At 43.6% G+C, this 19,334-nt stretch overlaps 1 protein-coding gene across 7 annotated transcripts in view; it reads left to right on the forward strand.

The window, feature by feature from the left end:
* BMPER (BMP binding endothelial regulator) overlaps positions 1 to 19,334 on the forward strand; it is a 221,533-nt gene that overhangs the window by 44,027 nt on the left and 158,172 nt on the right. For all 7 annotated transcript variants that reach the window (XM_039862724.1, XM_039862722.1, XM_039862727.1 and 4 more), the window contains exons 4-6: positions 6,867 to 6,949; positions 10,358 to 10,448; positions 14,162 to 14,244. In XM_039862724.1, the coding sequence (XP_039718658.1) occupies positions 6,867 to 6,949; positions 10,358 to 10,448; positions 14,162 to 14,244 (257 nt within the window). The remainder of the gene's footprint in view (positions 1 to 6,866; positions 6,950 to 10,357; positions 10,449 to 14,161; positions 14,245 to 19,334) is intronic.

The following is a 19,334-nucleotide window of genomic DNA, read 5'->3' on the forward strand; positions in this document are numbered from 1 at the left end:
CCACAATTTCATCAATTTACAGTCTTCAGTAAACACATAGACTTAAAGTCCCATGGAGATTTTGCGTTCCTCTCTATTGGTGAAGTGAGCTGAATTTGCAAGTCATCTGTACTCATCTGACAATTCTGTGTATGTGGGATTTTATTCATAAAGCCATAAAAATTAAGTAAAATAGCTTTTTAACATTTATTTTTCTATTGTCGATTATTTCATTTCATTCATATATTTAATTCCTAATTGAAAAACAAAACAAAAAAAGCTATTAAAAAAATGGCATGGCAGGGGGGCACACCTCACTCTTGAAAAACTCAGTTCATGGGTCTGATTCTTTCTCTTGGGATTGAGGAAATGGTTTGGCTGTAAAGTTCCCATTAGCCAGAAAAAAGCAAAATTGCCTGCAGGATTCATGGTAGGTATAGCCTTGAAGAGTAATAAAAGCTTGTTTTAAATGAACTCCTAAGGACACGAGTTAAGCCCTAGAATGGCTAGTCAGATTTTATGTTTATCCCCTTTGATTGTACTTCCATATGTTTCTGGAGAACGGTCTCTGAAAAGTGGTTCATTAAAAAAATTGTATTGGGTTGGGGTAATTTGGGGCTTATTGACCGAGTCTAGGGGGTGGGGTGCCCTATCAGGTGGCCCGGAAGCAGCAAAGAATGATAGACCTGTCTGCTCTGTGTCCCTGGTCCATGTGGCATGAGCTGACTTCAAAGACCCCAAGTTTGGTTTAATTTAAGTAAATATGACCATTTGCACGCTGACCCTGCCCCCACAAAGACAAGAATAAACCACTAATTTGGGGGACCAAAGTGGATTTTGGAAAGGAAAGACATCCTCCTGAAAATTATCTTAAGATTTGTCTTGAACAGCACGGGAAGATGGGCCAAGAAAGTGTCGATATGCTTCTCATTTCTAAGGTTTGGTAGGCGCTGGGGCACTCACGGACTTTCCTTCATTGTGGCCAACCGCAGCCTACTTGGCCCATGGAGGAAGGGGGTGAGTGTTAGAAGAGACAGACTTTGACTTCTGAGTTGGTCCAAGAAAGCTTTGCCGTTTCTGAAGGTGGAACAGTGAACTGAACTGGTCCACCTGTGAAGAAGAGAGTCCAGGGGGTGCGGGAGATGCCACCCTATTTATGTTCTTTCTCTGTGGTTTCCAGGAATAGCTGTATGTTGCTACGTGCTGGATATTACCAGCGAAATTAAATATTTATTAAGTACCTGCTACATATAAAGTACTGTAAAGGACCTAGAAATGGACGTTCGAGAGGCCGAGTGTGCAGGGACAAAGAGCACAGGAGCTCACTATGAGCGCAGAGGGCATCACAGAGGCCATGACAGTGAAGGAAGAGTTAGCGAGGCAAAGAAGGAGAGCCTGGGCGACCTGTATGTCATTGTGGGGATGATGGAGATGGAGGGAATGGATAAGATCCGGGGTTTTCAGGAATGGACCAGCATTTGCAAAACCACAGGATGAGATCTTCTGGCCATACTGGGGGGAATTCTAAGTGCAGCATGTCTGTGGTTTGGGAAGTTTGGGAGCAGCAGATAAGAGATTAAGTGAGGCAAGGCCGACTGAGAACTGTATATGCTAAGTTTGAATTTTATAGTAAATGTCAGTGATTTTTCAGTCCTGGCTGCAATTAGATTCCTCTTCCACCGTCTACTTCCGGAGACTCTGATCAGTAGTAAGTAGGTCTGGAGAAGAAAGTTTAGGGACAGGTACCAGTCTATACCTCAACCAGGTTGAGGACCGTCAGTCATTGATAGTTCAAGTATGCAAACGAGGTACTGAGATGTGGGTTTAAAAGAGCACACACTGGTAGCTGTGCGAGATACTTGAAAAAGACCTCTGTCCTTTCCAGGAGAAATAGTCAGCGAACCTGTTTTGAGAGCCCAGGTGAGAAATAACCAGCAGCTATGTCGAGGCAGGTGTGAGGGGGTGAGCAGATAATTGGAAGAGAGCGTCTAGATGGTGCACGGGGTTTGGCGCAAGAAGAAAAGCATGGCCGCACTGCCACAGAGAAGTCCTATGAGGTAAAGACTGAATGTCCTTGGATTGGGCACTTAGTAGGCAGCTGCAGCCTGAGAGGGCGATGTTTCAGTGGAGGAGGAAGCCGGATCTCTTTGATTGAAGCACTTGAACCTGTTTTAAAAAGCATTCAAGTTCATTATGATTAGGGAAAGGGATGTAACTCAGGGACCTAGATGGTGTTCCAGGAATGAAGGGAAAGGGCTGGAAAGGTAGGTCGGGGCCCAGTTATGAGGCTCTTGGGTGCCAGGGGTGGAGTGTTCAGTAGTTATGAGATCCAGTTCTCTGCTCTTACTTAGGCTGAAGTTAATTTGAGAAATGAATGACTTAAGATTAGGAAGGTGAAAGTAGGTGGAGCTAAGGCTCATTAGAAGGCCAATGCCATTTTTTATAGCCCCGATGATGTTTAACAGCTATTTTAACAATGGAATGATGAAAATGTGTGATATTCTCTCCCTTGGGATAATGTGGCCACTTAAAAAGCTCATAACTAATAAGAAAAATGAGTTTTATTGCTAAATTGTGGATTCAATTTATTTGTTATTCCTGCTTCCATTGCCCTGCATTTCGAGTCGGCGAGTTGATTAGGCCAAGTTTCTCTAAGAGTATATATGTTTAAAAAAAATATGCTCTAAAATTCTTCTCCACCCTGAAAATGTTTGACATAAAAAAAAAGCCAAAACACATATAAGAGAAAAGCATAGCTAGTTTAGGCTTGTTTTTGTATTTCTTCAGTTTTGTAAAGAGGAACTATTTGGGGCGATGTCTGATGTTAGATCAGGGTTTCTCAACCCTGGCATGATTGACATGTGGAACTGGTTGATTATTTGTTGTAAACTGTAGAGTGCTTAGCAGCCTCCTGGCCTCTACCCACTGGTTGTTTGTGGCACCTTTATCCCCCAGCTGTGACAACCGAAAATGTCAAAGTCCCCTGGGTGGGGGATGGGAGATGGCAAAATTGCCCTCCACTGAGAACTGTTGGTTTAAATAGAGTGTAGCGATTTTATCAGAAAATAACCACTTCCTCTTGCTGAAGTACGGGTGGTTATACTGAAGCTTGTGGAATCTGAAAAGCTTGTTATCGCCAGAAGAACACTAATGAATGTTTATAAATTCCTTTGTAGAAAGTTTATTTAAAAATATTTAAAGAAAAGGGAAAAGCTGCTTTACTGCTTGCTAAACCATTCCTTCGGAACCCCACTTAGCCATTCTTCTATTTAGTTCCTGGATCTGCTCTCATGTACTTTTCTAAGGCCGGCACTGACTTTTCTCCTGGGCTTTTACGTCTTCAGTACAGAGAATATTGCGAATTAGAAATTGCCCAAATAATACCGCTAGTTTGGACCTGGCTGTGAAAATACGGATTCCATGAGGGAGCTGGATTCTAGTATTAGTGTCAGACCCAGCGCCTTCTGAGTCTGAACAAGCCGCTTTGATTTTTCTTTGTGAACTTTTCATCTGCGAAATGAAGAAGATAATCTACATTATCTGAAAGTTTGCTTCTATTTCTAAACATTTAAGATTGAAATATTTCGATTATTTCTTTGGGTGGGTCCTGACCTCACTACATTTCCCCCAATGCAGTCCGACCCAAGGTGTTCTCTGCAGGTCACCAGTAACCCATCGACTGCAAGGCTGGTCCACGATGAATTAAGTACAGAAATGGAGAGTAAACAATTAGAAATGTTTCTTATAATTCAACAGAGTAATTCTATGCCAGTTACACATAATAATAAAAAACAAATTGAGCTTACATTTTGTCCTAGTCTTTCAAATTTAATTTTTCTAGTAATTCATTTTTATTATAATCTATAAAACTATCAGTCTGCACTGAATTAGAAGAACAGAGATAGAACAAACTATTTCACCAGAGCTGGTTTGCGAAACACTGTCTCATATAGGAAAATTTTCCTCACCTCTCTTTCTACCTGGCCAGTAAGAGATATTTAGTATATTCTCCCTGTGGAGTTTAACCGATTTCCCGTTTGTCCCAAGAATACTCGCTGGCGGCACTGGCGGCTGGGACGTTTAACCCCGAGACAACTCGCGAATCACAGTCCGAACCTCACCCCCAAAGTTTGCCACAAAATGTCTTGCTTTTACAATTATTTTCATATCACCCTAGTATATCGATAGTCTTTGGAAACAAACGACATCATTCTATTTATAGCATCCTATTTTTAGTAGTGGTATTTCCATTTACAAAATATTGTAATTCTCGGTTGCTGAAAATGTCAAATCCTAGAATACGTAGAGTTCCTACACGTGATGTTAACGCTGGCGGTGAGCTGCACTTTTTTTTTTTTTCTAAATAGGAAAAGGATCAAATAAAAAGGCGGGCAGGATATTGCCTGTCTGCCATTTTAGTAGCACAAAGTTGGTGGCCAATAGATTTATTCTAAAGAAATTTGCCTTATAGCAAATAAGAAGTATATCTAGACTTCATGTAATGTTCTTTTTAATTGTATGTATATGTGTCTTTACGTGGCTCATGTTAGTGTCTTGCATCAAGACAACGTGTTTATCTTAGAATATGAACCCGAGGATCAGTCAACGTGTCCTTTTTTTAATGACGTAATTCCCTAGAATCCCTTTACATATGAAACCTACTATAACGCTTGGTGTACTGGAGTCTCCATAACTAGCCGATGCTGATGAGGGTAGACAAAGAAGGAAAAGGTATGGATTATACTCTCTAAAGAGATTATTACAGATGTTTTTGAGTCTCTTCTATCATTCGAACTCCTCCAACATTTGGGAAAATTTATTATAGGGACTCAGGTGTGGTAGACTGATGTGTAAACGGGAGCAGTCAAGCAAAGAAGCACTCTACAACTTGACCTTGGTCTTTACATGTTGAAATTGGGTGGAGGAGCCAGACTTCCAACTGACAGTTATTTGAAGCCAAAAACCTTGCTGGGTTCCCTGCACTGAGGACCACTTGTTCCAGTACCTTTTATCCCATATTGAGCGGAATAATTCAGAGAGGCCTGTCACACCCCTGGGAGCCGCGTGCACGTGACCTGGCATTGTTACGATCTGTGTCTTGGCCCGCAGTTCCTCCTCGGGCTGTATGGATCGAGTAGTTCGCTTCCTCCTCCACAGGAAAAAGGCAAGAGCTTTGCCTGCCCTATTAGCAGCGTAAAATCACCCTTTCTTGTAGTTTTTTTTTTAATCCAAAGGATGAAAATATATAACTTATTTGGAAACTGCACTGGCAGGCTTGGCAGGCGTTTCATATTTACTTGGACTTCACATGAATTGGATTTGGTCCTCTGATTTCCCCGCCTCCATCTCTCAGAACAAGTTATTTATTACTCGAGTGAGTCTGTGTTAGCGGATCAGACATGCACATGGCACGTCTATTGTAAGTGTGTTTGTTCGGTAAGATTTATGCTTGCCCAAATTGTTTTATATTGGTTTTCATTGTTGAAAATTCACTGTATTCATTCTTGGTTTGGCCTAAGTATTTGTAATGTGCGAGGGGTTCCCATGGTTGAACATTTTATCGCCGTAACACTTTATGCAAAGGAAATTAAAAAATATATAGTGAAAGCATTTCCCTAATATGTTTCCAATCAGCTGTGCACTTTAGTAATTTGATTTGTGGGAGCTCGAGAGGGGAGTGCTGCCGAGATCTTTTCAGTCATTCATAACTCTCTGCGAATTCACATCGTGGTTCCAAGTTTACGAAAATGTCTATTGACATTTTCTTAAGTCTTTCATTATTCTGTTTATACATATTAAGAGCAATTTTTTTAAAAAAATTATTACCATAGCAGTATCTAAAAGAATTTAGGGAAGGAGACAAGTCTCCTCTCTGTTTCTCGGACAAGAAAAACTGATGTAAATTGAAGTTGATCAGCTTGCCAGAAGTCAATCGTTGGTACAGACAGGCAGGCCCCTTTACCTCTGAATCATCCCCACGTGTGTGTTCCTGCTCTGCATTGCCTGGTTGGCTCCTAATAACCTACTATGCAGTGACTAGAGACATAGCCAGGTGTATCTTCCCCAGAAGCGTGACACACAGGTTGGAGGGTGCTATTCGGACCAACTAAATCAAGATCTAGGCTGTGATCTCCACACCGTTATATCTTTGGCTCTTTCTGCAGGGACTTAAGCTAACTGGCTCGTTGCCTCTTTTCAGGGTCTCTGGCCTTTGACTTCTGGTTTTTCCAACAGATGATTATGACTTCTGTTTTGGCTAGTGAATTAGGATGTGATAATCCATACATTGATGGTTTCGGATTTCCTTAATCTAGTTCTCAACCTAAAAGTGAAATGTGAAACCTTAGCTCTTAGTGTTGAGAGGCCAGACTTGGAAGAGTTCATCTGGTGAAGACAGAGGTTTGTCGAGCGTAGTCTTAGACAGACATAAGATTTTGCAATTATTTCCGATATTTGAATTTTCTGCTTTTATTTCCTACCATGTTTTAAACTTCCTTCTTGACCTGCAGCATTTGAGTTCATTTAGTCTTATGTAAAATCCCCTTTCGCCACAGTGTTTTTAGCCCTGGTCCACCTTATACTTCACTCGGCATAAGTAAAGTCACGAGATTATGCATTTGGGCCAAGATAGCTCATCAGTCCATGGCTTTTCATTTGAAAATATAGTCTGCAAGGTTAATCTTCTCAGTAGACAAAGAATTAAAATAAGTGAAAGCCGAGTGGATATTTAAAAAGCTGAGTTGTGTTTTGGGGAAGATAGCCAAGGAGTGTGATGCTTCCTGTGATCCCTAGTCCTGGCTTAGAAGATATGACTCCTTCGCTCCAAAGATAAAGGAAACCCACATTCATTCCTGGCCTGTCTTCCTGCTTCTGTGTTTCCTGTCTAGGTTGCTCCTACGAAGGAAATACCTATAACAGCTCCTTCAAATGGCAGAGCGCTGCAGAACCCTGTGTCCTACGCCAGTGCCAGGTAAAGTCCAACTGTTTCACTCTCCAGCGAAAAGGAATCTGTGAGGTCTTCCTTAGAAGTTCCTTTCGGACAACACAGAACAAAACAAAACGCAAAAAAGAAAATAAATGCAAAACCACTGTAACCTTATTTATCGTGATGTTCACCATGATGAGGTAGGCACGGGGCAGATATTGTATAGGACTTGCTTCCAAACGCACAGTGGAAACGTTCATCCTTGTTAAATTGTGCCTGGAAAAACTCTGTGAAGATGCATATGTCCTTGGGGAGAATTCCTGTCTTCCTATGAGTCAACTTTCGGCAAAGCCCAAATTCCTGTTAGCAGAAAGAGGTATTGTTAGAGGATATATGTTTTCCTTCTTTGGTTTGGAAACATTTTGAACTGGAGCCAATCTGTACACTATCCTCAATCAAAGCAATTAGTACACTTTAACCTCAATGATTTCAACCTGACAAATTTAAAAACCACCGGTTTAGCTCCCACGGAGCCCACTGTGGCTGGTGCCGGGCTCTGAAAGGTCATCGCTTCCACGTGGCACGAATTCTTTAAGCCTTAAACGCCCGAGCTGAACTAAATGAAAAACGAAGAATCTAAAATTTCAAACTCCTATTTTTATTTCTGGAAAAATGCTCTTAAAATGCTTATCTAATTTTGAAATCACTTAAAAATTCTTCTCTGTACAGAAGATGCTGTTAAATCATTTTACCCTTAGCCCCGTTTCACTGTCCAAGGATATGCTTTTGCGCTTAAAGGAGAAAGAAAATTTAGTATAATAATGTATATTTCTCTCTGATCTTATCTCAAGTATATTGACATTTAGTTTATTGAATCTGAATTTCATGTTTTCGTGTTTATTACATGCCCGCGGTAGGTGTGTTCACTCATAAGATCTTCAGTTATTTGTTCAGTTAAGTGTTCAGCTTATTTATGTAGTAAATCTAAATTATTCGTGAAAATAAGTAGTAGATAGAACAGATGTAAATAATAGAGTAATTGAATCAATAAATATTTGTTGAATTTTCACTCCAGGTCAGCTTCATGGAACAAAGAGACCAGAACAGTGAGTTTTAATAACATTGAAAGCCCACATTCATTCTAAAATTTGCACCACCCCACCTCTGCTTCTTGATCAATGAAATTTCCACTCTTTGATAGGGGCGCTCTGAAAGCCATAGTTACACTGTCTTGATTGATCGTTGTTTTAACTTGTTAAAAAATTTCCTTATTTTTAGTTACAGTTGACCTTCAATATTATTTTATATGAGTTTCATGGATACAGCATGGTAGTCAGACATTTATATAATTTACAAAGCGATCCCCCCAATTCGTCTAATACCCACCTGGCACTATGCATGGTAATTACAATACTCTAGACTATGTTCCCTATGCTGTACTTTACATCCCCTTTTTTTCTAACTACCAATTTGTACTTCCTAATCCCTTCGCTTTTCCATCCACCTCCTCAACCTCCTCCCATCCAGCAACCATCAGTTTGTTCCCCTACACTTTTTTCACAATGAGACAACTGCGTGCCTTTCGGAGTGTAGCATAACATGTTTCTGCAACAGACAGAGGACTTGAAGATCCTCAAGTTGTCTGGACCAGTGGGGAATTTTCCTGCCTCTGGATGAAGACTTTGTTTAAATTAAATGAAAATGATTACCTGGGAGGGAATGTTTTGTTGACTGAATAATACATTAAGGCATCGCCAATTGTCGACACGGAAATTCCTGCCACCTATCATCCGAGTCACTAGCCACTTGGCATGGCTCAGAGAGCACGATGCATGAATACCAAATTATTATTGGAAGAGGTCTTAAAGACCAACAGCCCTGGGCATCAGGAAGTGCTGAACTGCAGAACAGAGCACAGAAAGGAAATCTTACCCTCCTAAGATGAACTTTGCTTTTAATTTTTCTCTTTCTCAAAAACTCTTCCTAGGTCCCTCTAGCTAATTTAAAAATATCATTTCATTCAGTAACCATAAGGGCAAACCTCTGTTAAGTTTGTTAGAAAGATCTTCTCTTTGGCTCAGCCGGCACCTTCCCACTCCTGCTAACTTTCTTCCTTTGGGGAAGGAGACCTCATCTATGAATGCAGGAAATGGCTGTTTATTGACCCCCCCCCATCAAGGAAGAAATGCTTCTCTGCAGAATGACAGTTACAACCCCTCTCTCCAAACTCTCGTCTTCATAAGACCTAGATTCAGTAACAGGGGAAAGAGCGCAGTGTAGTAAGTAAAATACGGATTCTGCCACTCATAGAATGTTACTTAGCCTCTCTGGACCTTATTTACATCCTCCATGAAATGAGGATAGTGCTACCTCATAGGGTGGTTGCAAGAAATAAGGAGGCTGTCATTAAAAACGCTTTCTGGTAGAGCCTGCATGTACTGGTTTCAACTAGGTACCAGACAGGTAGCAGCTAGTCTAATGATCTGGTTTATTTCCAATTGAGTTGAATTCTAACTTCTTTCTTATATCCTCCTATGAAAAGTTTTCCGATGGTGAAAATGTACCTTTATTTTCCGCTGTTAGTTTTTTACTGGAAAAGGACAATCTGAAGATAATGGACAGGAAATTCATGCTGGGAACTAACTCGAATCCTCCATCTGGGTTGCAGATACAAAAGGGAAATTGATCCTGGGCCATAGCTTTTTGCAGTTTTTCAGTTATATAACTAAGGCACAGATCCTTTTTTGATCTTGTGTTTATGGTATTTTGCCAGTCGTTTTTTTCTTTCTCAATGCAACATAGATCACTGAGTGTGAAGAAGATAAAATGGCTTAGGAAAAGCAATAAAATCAGTACAACCACTCACTTTTCTACGGACGTTATCTTGCAGTAGAGATGAACATTACTAATTGATTTGATTCTTCTCAGTGGATGCTGCTCTTTGAAAATGAAAATGAAAATGGTAACTAATGGTTTCTCCTTCTACTCTGCTTTCTATAACCAATCAGTGTTTTGGTGTTCGTGTGTTCTTTATAAAATTTGGGTGTGATTCATTATCAAACTCCGTTTTCAATATTGATATGTATGTAAACACGATAGTACAGCCACTTTTTTCATACATGAGTATAAATAAAATAGTATTGTTAAAAGTTAAGTAAGTAAGTAAGTAAGTAAGTAAGTAAGTAAGTAAATGAGGGCCAAAGAGAAAGACTAAATAAAAGCAGAGTAAAGAATGGATAACAAGATTTGCATTCTGTATTCAAAAGTGTCGAGGGGGTGAGCTGGGGAGATCTGAACTCATTTGTGCCACGTACCTCTGGACCTGACACTGACCCTTGCTTTGCGCATTTTGTGTTCAGACTTTTCTCCTGTTACCTTGGTTACTTTCCAAAAGTGAATAACTCCTCAGTGGGAATTTGAGGCTGACTTTGCTTGTGGTGTTTTGTTTTTCAGGAAGGCGTTGTCACAGAGTCTGAAGTGCGATGTGTTGTTCATTGTAAAAACCCTTCCAGGCACCTGGGAACGTGCTGCCCCACCTGTCCAGGTAAAGTTTTCAGGAAGGGGAGCAGCACAATACCATTGAAACCTCTGAGATCTCTCAAGACTGCATGATTTCCCCCTTTCTTGACTAGAATTTTTCTCACTTTACATCTGTGTACCTAATGGGTTTAGAGAACAAACCTCTTTGCATAGAAATATCCGGTGGGACTCTGGTGAGCCCAGGATGAATGCACCGTGCTGTAGGTCTTGGCAGGAGGATGCTCCAGGCTCAGAAGGCCTGCTTTCCGCTCCACAGGGCCACAGGTAATGCTTATTTTGGAAGGGAGGACTGTGGCTTTCCTTTGCTACCAGAATCGTCTTTTTACTGCTTCACGTTGCAGTCCCTTGGCCAGAGCTTGCCTTGGTGATGAGGTGACCAGATGTTTTCTGAAAACGGAGGGCTATGTCTGTAAGTGAATTTAGCCTAGGGTTCTGCTCATCTCAATTTACAGTGTGGTGGAGAAACCCACTGTCTTTTAAGAGGATGACAGCGAAGGGCCCTTCCTTCCCAGTGGCTCGAGTGTCTCCTCTTACTTTTCCAAACAGGATGTTCAGGCCTCCTGCATCTTTTCTTGCCCATTGGTAGAGCCCAAAGATTTTGAGGTGAGAGATTTTTTCTTGATCCTTTAAGCCCCTGGTACATACTCTTAGACAGATGTTCTGCGCATTTTGGGTTTTTCTCTGAGTGCTTTGGAGGTGATACTCACAACTACTCTTTGCTTTTAATCTTCAAAGGGCCCTCTGTTCTGCGGACCTTCTGGCACATGGCTGAGGCAACATGGTGGAGTGCTCTGCAAAGATGAGTCCCTCCCACCTCCGCAGGCATCTGCCACTCCCCTCCACATCCTGAAATGTGCCTAGACCTGAGTCCCTCCTCTGGTCTAGACTTTTCTCATCTTTGAATGACACTCTCCACTACTCCCGACCTTCTTGAGATCCCTGGACAGTCTTTATTGAGCCAAACTTCCTTTTCACAGTGAGATTTCTATGAGGTATTATTACATGAGCTTACATAAAGGCCCCAAACTGGTTGAAAGTAAAATAATTTGTCCCATAATCTATTTATTTCATATGCACCGAATAGAGTTTGCTTGGGTACTTTTTTCTTGTGAATGCATTAAATATGCTTCGTATCATGTAGCCATACTCTTAAATGCCTAAAAGATCTATATGAAGTTAGATCAGTAGTCCTCTAAAGTGTACACTAAAACCACCAGGAAGCTTTAAAAAATGAATCTTGATGCCTAGGCTGCACACAGACCAGTTCCATCAGAATTTCCGAGGGTGGGACTTTGGCCTCTCAGATAATTCCTGTGCATAGCCAAGCTTGAGATTGATAACAGAGCAAAGTTTTTATAATATATAGATTTAAAAACGATCATAGCTCTTAAATATGAATTTAGTCGCATTGAGTAGACTGTTGCTTTATTGATAGAGAATCAACTCAGTGTATATACCGTTCCTCCTCAGTCAGGACAGTCATATTTTTAGGCTGCCTTTGAAAGTGTGCGTGTACAAACAGCAGCTGAAGTTACCATATTTGAGCAACTACGTCTTTCTGGTTGAGTTCCCAGGAAGGAAAGGCCGAACTCCATGATTGCACATACTGCAGTGTTAAGTGCTCATGACCATCCAGTGAGGGAGGGAGTACTGTCCGCAGTTCATGAGGAAGGAATTAGATCAGTGAGAATAAGTACCTGCCTGAGGCCTGTGAGTGAGGAAAGGCCAAAGCTGTGGTTGGGGGGTGGTTTCTTCTCTTTCTTGGCCGCCATATTGTCCTACCTCCCACCACCCCATATGCCATGAGAGCTGTTCTGCTTGGTTCCATATGCCCTGGGAGGCAAATCTTTAACAGTTAGCATGCTACACAAGGCCCCTGATACCTAGGCAGGCTCTGTGCCCTTGGTTATGGGATCAAGAATCAACTTTGCCCCCTCTTCTTAATTTCAAAGGCCAATCTTTGGGATGCAAATCAGAATGCTTTATTTTTTGTCTTAGAGGGAGGCCTCAGCCAAGGCTATATAGGGACGGTCCAGGGAAGGCTTGGGGCATTCTCCTCGGTAAGTCAGAAGGACTGACATCTGTCATTGATCATGGAATGCTATTCCACATAATGACGAACAGGTACGGTCTGTGGCCAGCTTCTTCCTGAGACAGATTTCAGGCATTCTTAGTAGTCTGCTCCTTCCTTTCATTTGACTCTTGGCTCACGGATGGCGAGTTGTGATAGGAAGAGTTTGCATAGGATTTTCATTTAAAAGTCCCTGTTTAAGTCGTCAAATGTAGTTTGTTGTCTGGCAATCTGTATGACAGAACCAGTGCTGCAAGAATCGAAGACCCTTTGTTGGCAGTGTCCTTTGAAAAGCGATGACCGGGTACCTGCCGTTGTTAACAACAGTGAGATAGGACCCCTGGGAGGGACTCAAGCTTAGCAGGTCTTCCTGCATCAATGGGAAGGGGATGGCTGATTGCACGGGTATGGGTATCAAAGGGGCTTTAAAAGCAGTTTCCCTTGGCTATTCAACTTCAGACTCGGTAGCATTCGGCTTTTCAGTTGAACAAAGGGCTCCATATATAGCTTTAAAACAAACAGGTCCAGCAGCCAGATGAGGTGGTTATGGGTAATCCTGGTTGCTCTTTGTCAGGAACCAGCTGCTTCATGAGTTTGGTGGGTTCTGTCGATGACTTCAGTTGGCAGGCCCTGAACACTTGCTCCCAGGGGCATGAGTCAGTCGTTTGCAACAGCCCCCTGTGCTGAGTTTCAGCCATTGGTAGTATTGTTTCCAGCATTGTCTACTGTGTGGAAAGTGACCTCAGCTGTTCTGGCAAAGCACTTCGTGAGGACAGGCTTGAGGAGAGAGTCTTTGCCATTAGCTGACAGTCTATGTGACACTCGATTAGTGGTCAGACTGTGCTTCAGGTCATGCGTGAGCTCTGTTAAGAACACAACAGTGTCCTGAGCATCTTTTGGAATAGGAGATACCTCCTGGGTTTTTGGTCCTATTTTTAGCCAAATGCGGTGGAGGCCTCAGTGCCTTTAACGACACATAGGGCGGGACTTAAAACCTGCATGGCAGCCCCTGGAGTGCCTCTGCCTCTTCTTGCTTTGGGGCCTGACCCTCTGCACAGTGTGGCTGGGGGGTCAGAGCTGAGTTCGAATCCCAGCTCTGCCACCTGCCAGCTGGGTGTTCCTCATCGATGGGGACAGTGACAAGAGTCCTTACCTTGTAGGCTGACTGTGCAGATGGCGTGAGATCGGGAGTACAGAGGGCCTGGTAGAGGCGGGGCAATTCCCGGGTGTTCCCCTGGTGGCAGCTTTCCATGTCATCTGTTCATTAGCTTATCATCGACATCTCTCACTGGGCTTTCTTTGGTGGCCTCCTCGAGCTCTCTGGGGTTTGGGTCCCCCAGCAGTGGTCAAGATGGCCATGTGAGCTCCTCGGACTCAGCAGGGTTCAGCATCGTGCACTGCTGCCCCCCAAGCTGACCCGGCTTCTGACTTCTTCCATGCCTTCTAGCATCTTGGGCTTCTGGGCCCATGTCAGTCTTCTGAACTTTTTTTTTTTCCCCCTAACCATGGAGCAGTTTCATCCTCTGGTTAAAGAGGACACAGCGCTAGGCGGAGGTGGAGGTGGGAGATGGATGAGCAGTGGATAGATGAGTAGTGTCAAGCTGAACGGAGACCGCCCTAATTCTCAACGCCGCTTTGCCTTCCAGGCTGTGTGTTCGAGGGCGTGCAGTACCGAGAAGGCGAGGACTTCCGGCCGGAAGGGAACAAGTGCACCAAGTGCTCCTGCGTCGTAAGTTCTGCCTGGGGTGTTCCACGGGCTTTCCTCCCGGTTCCTTGCCGCCGAGACTCATGACAGCGGCCCTGACTCTCTTTACCGTCTCCCTTCCTCTGCCTCCGGATGGGGAACCACGGGGAGAGCTCATCTCTCTACGGCAGGTTCCTCGCCCCGGGAGCTGGGGACGTTCTGGGCTGGGGCGTTCTTCGTGGTGGGGGCTGTCCCGTGCACTGCAGGATGTTTAGCGGTGTCCCTGGCTGCCACCCATTAGATTCCAGTAGCACTCACCACCTCGGTTGTGATGACCAAAAATGTCTGCAGGCAATGTCACATGTCCTCTCGACAACAAGTTGACTCCTGATCGAGAACCACTGCTCTAAAGAGAGAAAGAGGGCTGTTTTTCTCCACTTGCCTTCTTCTTTAGGAAGACAGGGATTGTCTGCTCTTCTGGGCAGAGAAGCTTCTCGCTAAAGCAGCAGCTGAGCTCCTCAGTGCCGTGAAATGGGAAGCAGAGGGGGACACGTGCAGCTGGCCTTGGTGTGTTCTGGAGGGCGGGAGAGGCTGCTTGGAGGGTAACTCCGTTACACTGAGGGGAATGGGCGGTGGGAAGTGGCCCCCAAACTGTGGATTCAGGACAGAGTAGAGATTAGTGAGACAAAGCCCCAGACTTGCCGACTTGTAATTTATATACTGAAGAGATCTTCAAAGTGTTTAAGCATGAAAAAAGAAACTTGGCTCAGGTTATACTTTTAAGTGGGGTCTTTTTTGTTTACGTGTTTTAACTTTGGAGTAAGATCATTGGTGGCAATGGTGGTGACGGTGATGATGGTGAATCTAGTCTTAACGACCACTCCAGGAAGTTAGCACAACCGTATATTTGTAAAGTTTTTAATCTTTTGTAATAAAGACATACGGTATGCATCTCAGAATACTAAACAATGGGGAACTCTAGCATCCCAATTTTACAAAAGTAAAATCATATGTGGACCATCATAAATCATAGCATTTGTCATTTCTCTACATGTTGTTTCTAAAATCTTTCCCCTTCCTACACACATGTACATACAACCTGGAGAGTCCAGATTAAAGTAAACATGATATATTGACATATATATAGATATAAAATATATAATATGAGGTACATAATATGTATTATATTATAATATATAAAAACACAAAAGTAATTTACTAATGGAGATGAAGTGATTTACTGATGGAGGTATAAGTTTGCATATTCAGATTCAATTTCCATGTTTTTCCTCTTTTGCAGATTATGGCTAAAGAGCTTCATGTTATTTTCTTATGTACATAATTTCTATTTGTCATTCAGTACTGCCCATTTCTCAATTTTATTTCTTTCATATTAATAGCTATAAAATTTCCTGATATATTTATATAATTTTTATGCATCTCCTTCTTTTGAGAGGATCGAGGAAAAACAAGGCATATCTGAGTAGGAAATTTAAAATCTGCACCTGAGCCAGTCGCCTTTCCCTGAAGGTGTGCCAAGGCTGGGCCTGGAGCCTCCTGGGGAGGGGATTTGGAAGGTGGCACAGAGGATGGAAGGGCGTACAGCTTACCAATGACAAGTCATGCCAAGTTTTCCAAAGTCCTGATATTGAGTTTAGAGATTGGGAATGACAGATGCCAGTCCTTCTGAATTACCCAGGTGTGAGTTTGGAGATTGTGTGTGCAGGGGTCACACACTCAAAGGCACTCAAGGCGCTCAGATCTCCTGCGTTTCTGGACACAATGCGTGGGAGTTCTGCTTTCATCTGTGCTTGAAGACACAAAACTCCAAAGATGTTTTCACTTGCCCAAGCTTTTCTGCTTGGTGAGCTCTCTCCAGGCCTATATTCTGTATCAGTTTCTAGCTCCCTATATAGACTTTTTTACATTCTTATATCCCTAATCCTATATCCTTCCTAGTCCTCCATGTTGCCACCCTCTGCAAGGGGCAGCTAATGGCTTCTGTTATGTTCCAGATGTCAGTATTGGCACTGACAGGATAAGCAGAAACGAGGATGGAGCCCATGCTTGGGGCAGGACAGTAGTCAGCAGGCTTGGGGATGGGGAGGGCCACAGAGCAGTTTTGCCTTTCGTGAAAAATCTGAGGTATAAAGCTTGCTTTTTTGCAGCTTGCTATTAAAATAACCTCGTTTTTAATATATATATATGTATTATATATAAATATGTATTATATATATATATATTCATTTTGCTATCTGTTAATGTAGCACACTAAAAAAAAGAAAAAATGTCTTGGCAGCAAATGGCCTTGTCTCGAGAGTGGTGGTCGTGCAAATGTCTGTTTTAGGAGGGGACATTCCAAACGTACAGCCTGGCCCTGGCACCCGCGAAGCGTCGACGGGTCTGGAAGGAGCCAGGTGCCGATTTGCCGGGTGAGAGGGCAAAGCTGGACTAGGGCTTCGGACAGGACCGGTGTGAGACCGAATGCCCCTGTGGAGGTTGCAGGGAGGGGCCTCGGCTGCAGGTTCCTCTGTTAAAAAGGAAGCCTGCGTGTAGCGATCCATTGTGCTTTGGTGGAAAGGAAAACGACCGTGTTATATATAGAGCGATGCAAACACATTTACGCCTTTCAGCGCGGACGTGGTGTGTGTGCGCGTATGTATTTGTGTGCGTACGTATTTGTGTGCATGCATCTCTATAGCTGTGAGCGACTATATCCACACACATTGATACGGACCCATATAGACATGCCTATAAATATAAATACAAACACATACATTTATGCATCTAAATTCGGATTCCCCCAGAAACAGACCCTGAGACAAGTATTTGCATATATGTAGCTTATGTGGGGTGGAGGAGACTCTGGCAGAAAATGTGCAGATGAAGCGAGGCAGGGAGGCAGCCAGTCAAATGTCACCAGGCCAGTATCACTGTGTGTGACCAGAGCTCACTCCTGCTGGGTAAAGTCTGGAAGCCAGTGTTTGATTCTTGCCTCAGAATTTCTCTCCTGAGGGGAAAGAGAGCTGGGATATATTTCCACCAACTCCTCTCTGCTCTGGGAGCTGTCGATCGGGTACCATCTCAAGCCTGCCACTCGGGTGGCAAAGTGGCCTCTAGCAGCACGAGGAAGAAACACAGGCTCTGACAATTGGAAGTCTGGCGTGTGCACTCAGCGGTAAGGGCGAGAAGGTGGGGTGGACAGCAACAGAGTCGACTACATCAGGTAAGTGTATGTATGTGCACGTGCGTGTGCACGCAAACACAGGTACGCTCGTATTTGTGTATCTCTGAATTCGTACGCATATGTGTACACACACACACATACACATTCACACACACGCCTGTGGCACACCGACCACCAGCTCTTTCCCAGCCCATTACTCTTTCTCACACCTCCAGTCCCTGGCCCGTGCCGCCTCCCAGTCTGGAATGCCTTTCTCTCCTTCCCTCATATTGCCATCTTGTGATATAATACACCAAAAGCCAGTCGTGTCTTCTCTTCCAGCTGTGACAATTCTCCCCTGTAAAGCCGGCCAGCCCCTTCTTGCCAGGGAGAATCGCTGTTGTTAGATACTCCTTGTCATCGGGTTGCTCTCGGCCCTGGAGCACTCCCTGCAGAGTGGAGCACGTGCTCAGCACCCCTAGCAACACCACTGGCTCTGGCGGATGACTCGCCAACATGCTGAGGCGTCTCCCGCTCTCAAGTCCATATCGTGTGTGCCAGGTGGCTTGTATTTTGTGTCCAACCTCCTCAGTTACACTCTCCAAATTTGCGCCTACCCGCGTTTTTGTGATGTGGCGACAGAGGCAGACGACCAGAAAGATTCTTTATCTCATTGAGATGGATTCCTTAGATAATGAAACAAATGCCTTACGCATGATTTTGCATCCTTGATTTAGATCGGGACAGTATATATGGCATTCCAGACAGCTGAGAACATGCTAATGTTTGAAGCTATCTGGAGAGGGTTTCACAATTTCGCCCTGACCCATTCCAGAAGCAGAGCGTCTAACATTTTTAGGTGTGAATATCATCATGACTCATGTACAGAAATGCTCTACTATTACTTGTTAAACTGCATCATCCCCATTTACTCCTTAGGCGGATGAGAGAGCCCAGAGAATTACTTCTCTAGGGTCCCGATGTTAATAGGTGGGACAGAAACTTGAATTTCTTCAGCTGTTCCATAGAGTGGTCTAGTCATGTTAGCGTGTGTTCAGTGTGACTACGTCCTATATTCCTTCTAAAACGGAAAGAAGGCGACTCTTTCCTAAGGCAGAAGGAAAGAATGGCTTATGAAGTACACTGAGCCATGGGTAAAGCACACATCTGCTTCTCTTTTGTTTAAGCTTGAGTTTTTATTACCTGCCTAACTGAGCAGTGAACAGTTCTGTGTGCCTCTGTTCAGTCGAATTTTCAGAGACTAGGATGGTGGCGGCTGGCACAGGCATTTCTGTAAAACTCGTCGTCTTCAGCCGTGTGAGACTAAAAACCAAGGTGCCAGTGAGAGGTGTCTGCGTTCTCTTCTACCAAACTATTTTAAGAAGCCTATGGGCTCGGTGTTCTTGGAAATTGCTTATGGAAGGGAGGAAGCCCCACAGCGCTGTCAGACACTCTTAAAAGAGTGGCAAGTCCTCAGCCTGTAAAAGCAGCCAAATTAACCGGCCAAGATCAATTACTTTTGCTGACAAAGGCGTATTAAGTTCAGAGGATTTTTGCTAATAAACATGGGTTGTTAACGGATGAAGGAGCTCTACTTTATTGGCTCTTAGAAGCCCTGAAGTCCATAAACACCTTTGCTCTCACTTATGCTTTAGATATTGCAAAGTGCTGTCTCCCAGGGAAAATGAACTCCTAAGAAGGTTATTTCGAGAGAACAAAGAAGATGGAGATCTTCATGGCTTCCAGTCCCCTTAGCCCCGTGTTCAGCATAGCCCAGTGTGGTCTGACCGCCCCCTGCCCCAAACCCCCACTGAGATCCTTGGCCTCGTCGTCAACCCTCCCTTGTTCTCTCTGCTCTGGCCTCTGGGCTCAGATCCTCGCTACACAAAGTGTGGACCAGACCAGCGGCATTGGCCTCACCAGAGAACTTGCTAGAAATGCAGAAGCCTGAGCCCTACCTCAGACCTAC

The sequence above is a fragment of the Pteropus medius genome, unplaced genomic scaffold (genome assembly GCF_902729225.1).
Source record: "Pteropus medius unplaced genomic scaffold, Ma_sr-lr_union100, whole genome shotgun sequence".
Classification (NCBI taxonomy): domain Eukaryota; kingdom Metazoa; phylum Chordata; class Mammalia; order Chiroptera; family Pteropodidae; genus Pteropus; species Pteropus medius.